General features: G+C 40.1%; 1 protein-coding gene across 3 annotated transcripts in view; it reads left to right on the top strand.

Annotated features, from left to right (window-relative positions):
* The window catches only part of patj (PATJ crumbs cell polarity complex component), a 396,330-nt gene that overhangs the window by 252,868 nt on the left and 138,787 nt on the right, over nt 1–4,675 (top strand). For all 3 annotated transcript variants that reach the window (XM_043699258.1, XM_043699257.1, XM_043699256.1), the window contains one exon: nt 3,361–3,557. In XM_043699258.1, the coding sequence (XP_043555193.1) occupies nt 3,361–3,557 (197 nt within the window). The remainder of the gene's footprint in view (nt 1–3,360; nt 3,558–4,675) is intronic.

Raw genomic sequence — 4,675 nt, 5'->3', positions numbered from 1 at the left:
CCAGAGTGTCCAATCCTTTCATAATCTTATATGTCTCAATCAGATCCCCTCTCAGTCTTCTAAACTCAAGGGTATACAAGCCCAGTCGCTCCAGTCTTTCAGCGTATGGTAGTCCCGCCATTCCAGGAATTGACCTTGTGAACCTCCGCTGCACTCCCTCAATAGCCAGAATGTCTTTCCTCAAATTTGGAGACTAGAACTGCACACAGTACTCCAGATGTGGTCTCACCAGGGCCCTGTATAGCTGCAGAAGAACCTCTTTGCTTCTATACTCAATCCCTCTTGTTATGAAGGCCAGCATGCTATTAGCCTTCTTCACAACCTGCTGTACCTGCAATGCTTACCTTTGTTGACTGGTGTACAAGAACACCCAGATCTCTCTGTACTGCCCCTTTACCTAAATTGATTCCATTTAGGTAGTAATCTGCCTTCCTGTTCTTGCCACCAAAGTGGATAACCATACATTTATCCACATTAAACTGTATCTGCTATGCATCTGACCACTCATCTAACCTGTCCAGGTCACCCTGCCACCCAGCTTAGTACCATCAGCAAATTTGCTAATGTTATTACTAATACCATCTTCTATATCATTAACATATATTTTAAAAAGCTGCGGTCCCAGCACTGATCCCTGCGGTACCCCACTGGTCACTGCCTGCCATTCCGAAATGGAGCCGTTTATCAGTACTCTTTGTTTCCTATCAGCCAACCAACTTTCAATCCAAGTTAGTACTTTGCCCCCAATACAATGCGCCCTAATTTTGCTCACTAACCTCCTATGTGGGACTTTATCAAAAGCTTTCTGAAAGTCCAGGTACACTACATCTACTGGATCTCCCTTGTCCATCTTCAGATGTAGCGGAGGGAAAGGTGGGGGGTGGTGCCAGTGTAGCTGCGGAAGATGAACATGTCAGGTTTGGAAGAATATGGGTCAAGTGTAGGCAAATGGGACTAATTTAGTTTGGGAGACTTGGTCAGCATGGATGAGTTGGACCAAAGGGTCTGTTTCAGTGCTGTATGACTCAATCTACCCTTTCAGAAGTCCGAAGGCTTCTGCCAATATTGGTTACGTCAACAGTAAGCTTATCTGATAGTTGTTGTCATGCTGATGATTTTTGCCATCCAACTCCACAACTGACACAACTCCACAAACCTATTACCAGCCTAACCTCACCTTGTACGTATTCCCTGGAGCCTGCCCATCTCCAAACAGCTTTCCGTATTGCTTGAACAAAGCAGTAGTGTAAAAACGGCTTACAATAAGTTTAAATAACTTGCTTTTTAAAGGTACAGCAATTCATTCTTCAGTCCCTTGTTGTAAAGTAGTCGTTTTTACCATTTCACTCCACCATCAAAACTGAAGTAAATTTAAAAGGTATGGCCTTTACAGTTTCAATGCAGTTAGTTTGATAATTCTCTGTCAGTTCCTGTGGTCTTCCATATGAAATGCACAGTATTTTCAGCTGTTTTATTGCGCATTAATTTAGGTTTTAAAATTGACATGTCTATTTTATGTCCTTATTCTATACAGAGTATCAAGTATTGTGACAAGTATTCTCTATGCAAAGGTTTGATATGAGTGTAAGATGTTGAAGTTCAGAATGGTGCAATAACTTTATGACATTGCATTTTACACTAAAACTCATCTCCATCATTTAAATGTTATCTATTGAATGATGCATAACTCCGTCGGATTATTTGGCATTCAAGAAATATCTACTACCAAGCGTTCATTCCCAATGGACAATAGTCTGACTTTGAATGGGTTCTCTTAGAGCACAAGTTAACCAGCATTATCATTAATGAGTTTTGCTTATGCTGAACGTGCAACATCCATTAGATGAAAGTTAGTACTGCAGATGCTGAATGTTGGTATCAATGTTGGTACCTTTGCTTTTCCTATATGTATTGACCTAGAATTATATAAACCAGACATTCAAGATTTGTGCAAGCTGAGAACTTTGGAAGTGTTATGAAATGTGAAGAGGTTAGTGTAAATTTTCAAAAGGGACAGGTTGCTGCAATGGGTGGACAAGTGGCAGATGAAATTTAGTGTCAAAAATTGTGAAGTTATTTAGTTTAGTAGAAAGAATGGAGAAAAATGTAAAGGCTACAATTCTAAAGAGAGTGCAGAAACAGAGGGTACATTAATCATTTGAAGTTTGCAGGACAGGTTGAGAGAGCTATTAATTAATAACACAGTATCCTGCTTTACATTTAGGTGCATTAAGTGTACAGGCAACGAAATTATATTAAACTTGTGTCGAATATTAGTTTGGTCTCACTTGGAGTATTGTATCCAGTTCTTAGGCGTGCCACAATTTAGGAATGATGGAAAGATATTGACGAGGGTGCAGGAAAGATTAAGGAAAGAATGGTTATGGGGTGAGGAACTTCAGCTACGTACATAGATTGGACAAGTTAGTACTGTTGTTCTTGAGAAGGTTAAGAGATGATTTGATAGAGGTATTCAAAATAGTAAGGGAACTGGATGGAGTGGAAAAGGAAAAAAAGGTTACCATTCATGGATGGAATTAGAACAATGCAACACAATTTAAGGCAATTTACAAAACATTTTAACACAGCAACTGATTGGAATTAGCAATGTGCTGGCTGAGAGTGTGGTGCAGGACCTTCAATTGATGGATGGTGGCTCAGTGGTTAGCACTGCTGCCAAACAGTGCCAGGGACCCAGGTTCGATTCCGGCCTCTGGTGACTGTGAGAAGTTAGCACATTCTCCCCGTGTATGTGTGCGTTTCTGCCGGGTGCTCTGGTTTCCTCCCATAATCGAAAGATGTGCAGGTTAGGTGAATTGGCCATGCTAAATTGTCCACACTGTCACAGGGATGTGTAGGTTAGTTGCATTAGTCAGGGGTAAATGTAGAGTAATCGGATAGGAAAATGGGTTGGGTGCAATACTGTTCGGAGGGTTGGTGTGGTCTTGCTGGGCCGAAGGGCCTGTTTGCCTACTGTAAGGATTCTAATTCTAATCAAGAATTAGATTGTTTGTAAAGGAAGAATTTGCAGGTTTCACAGAAGCAGTGGGACAGTGGCTCTAGGTAAATTGATTTTCTGGGAGCTGGCTCAAATATGACAGACAAAATGGTCTCCTTCAATGCTGCAACAAATCTGTAATCGAATGAAAACAGATTATCTAGTCAAGTATCACATTGCTGTTTGTGAAAGCGTGCCCTCTGCAAATTGTCTGTTTTATTCCTAATTTACAATAGTGACTACAATCTCGAAGCACTTCAGTAGCTGGAAAGGTGTTAGACAAAACTTTACTGAATCCTATATTCTCTTGCTCTCCTTTCTACAATTGGATTTTCTTATTTATTTGTTTTTTCTTACTACAGAAAAGATCAGGCAAAAATATGGAGACCTGCCAGGAGATCTACATATTATTGAACTTGAAAAGGATAAGAATGGTCTGGGACTCAGTCTTGCTGGCAACAAGGACAGGTCTCGTATGAGCATCTTTGTAGTTGGCATCAATCCTGATGGTTCTGCAGGAAAGGATGGGCGAATACAGATTGGCGATGAACTTTTGGAAGTAAGCATTTATAATATGAATCGTGTGCATCCATTTCTTTGAATGTGTCATAAGGATATCACTTTCTTACTACTTGTATCAAGTGCATGAAGTAAAAGCTTGTTAACTTTATTAGGATTAATCATACAGTGTAAAACACAGACAAAAAAAATGGATTCTTTCTCTTGTTACTGACTTAGGGATAACTAAATAACGGCATGTTATGTTTCTTTGAATAAAGTTTAACATTGACCAGTTTTGTAATTTGTAGTCTTCAGAGTGTTTTCACTGAACCAGGATGCTCCAGTGACCCTGCCACCACAATGCAAACCCCATCCCAACATTGGCACTGTTATGTCAGTTAAAAGGGCATTCATTTCCTTACTCAATTCAGATGTGCAAAGCTCATAGATGTCTTTATAACCAAAACTGCACACTGTCTGTTGGGTACCTTTGCTTCTTTCTCCAGAGTTCCCTTACCTATCAATAAAACTCTGCTACTCTATTCCTCCAACAACATCAAATTCTAATCAAAGTCATAAATGGCCATCTCTGTGGATATCACTATAATTCATTACTCCTCCCTATCTTTTTCAACATCTCTGAGACCCATGACACAGTCAAGCAGATTAAAGTCCTCTATCGAAAGACCAAGCAACCCAACTTGGAAAACATTGTAAATGTATATTTTAACTCCCCAATTTAAAATGGTCATTTTTTATGTTAAAATTCTTCTATGGCCTTGTCTTTTTTAATCATTACAGTTACTTATAGATGGCTTTGTGCGTGGGAAATCATGTCTCACAAACTTGATTGAGTTTTATGATGAAGTAACAAAGAAGATTGATGAGGGCAGAGCAGTAGATGTGATCTATATGGACTTTAGTAAGGCGTTCGACAAGGTTCCCCATGGGAGATCTCATGGGATACAGGGAGAACTAGCCATTTGGATACAGAACTGGCTCAAAGGTAGAAGACAGAGGGTGGTCGTGGTGGGTTGTTTTTCAGACTGGAGGCCTGTGACCAGTGGAGTGCCACAAGGATCGGTGCTGGGCCCTCTACTTTTGTCATTTACATAAATGATTTGGATGCGAGCATAAGAGGTACAGTTAGTAAGTTTGCAGATGACACCAAAATTG

Source organism: Chiloscyllium plagiosum, chromosome 11 (genome assembly GCF_004010195.1).
Source record: "Chiloscyllium plagiosum isolate BGI_BamShark_2017 chromosome 11, ASM401019v2, whole genome shotgun sequence".
In the NCBI taxonomy this organism is placed as follows: domain Eukaryota; kingdom Metazoa; phylum Chordata; class Chondrichthyes; order Orectolobiformes; family Hemiscylliidae; genus Chiloscyllium; species Chiloscyllium plagiosum.
The sequence above is the reverse complement of the archived record's forward strand: the minus strand, read 5'-3'. Positions and strand labels throughout refer to the sequence as shown.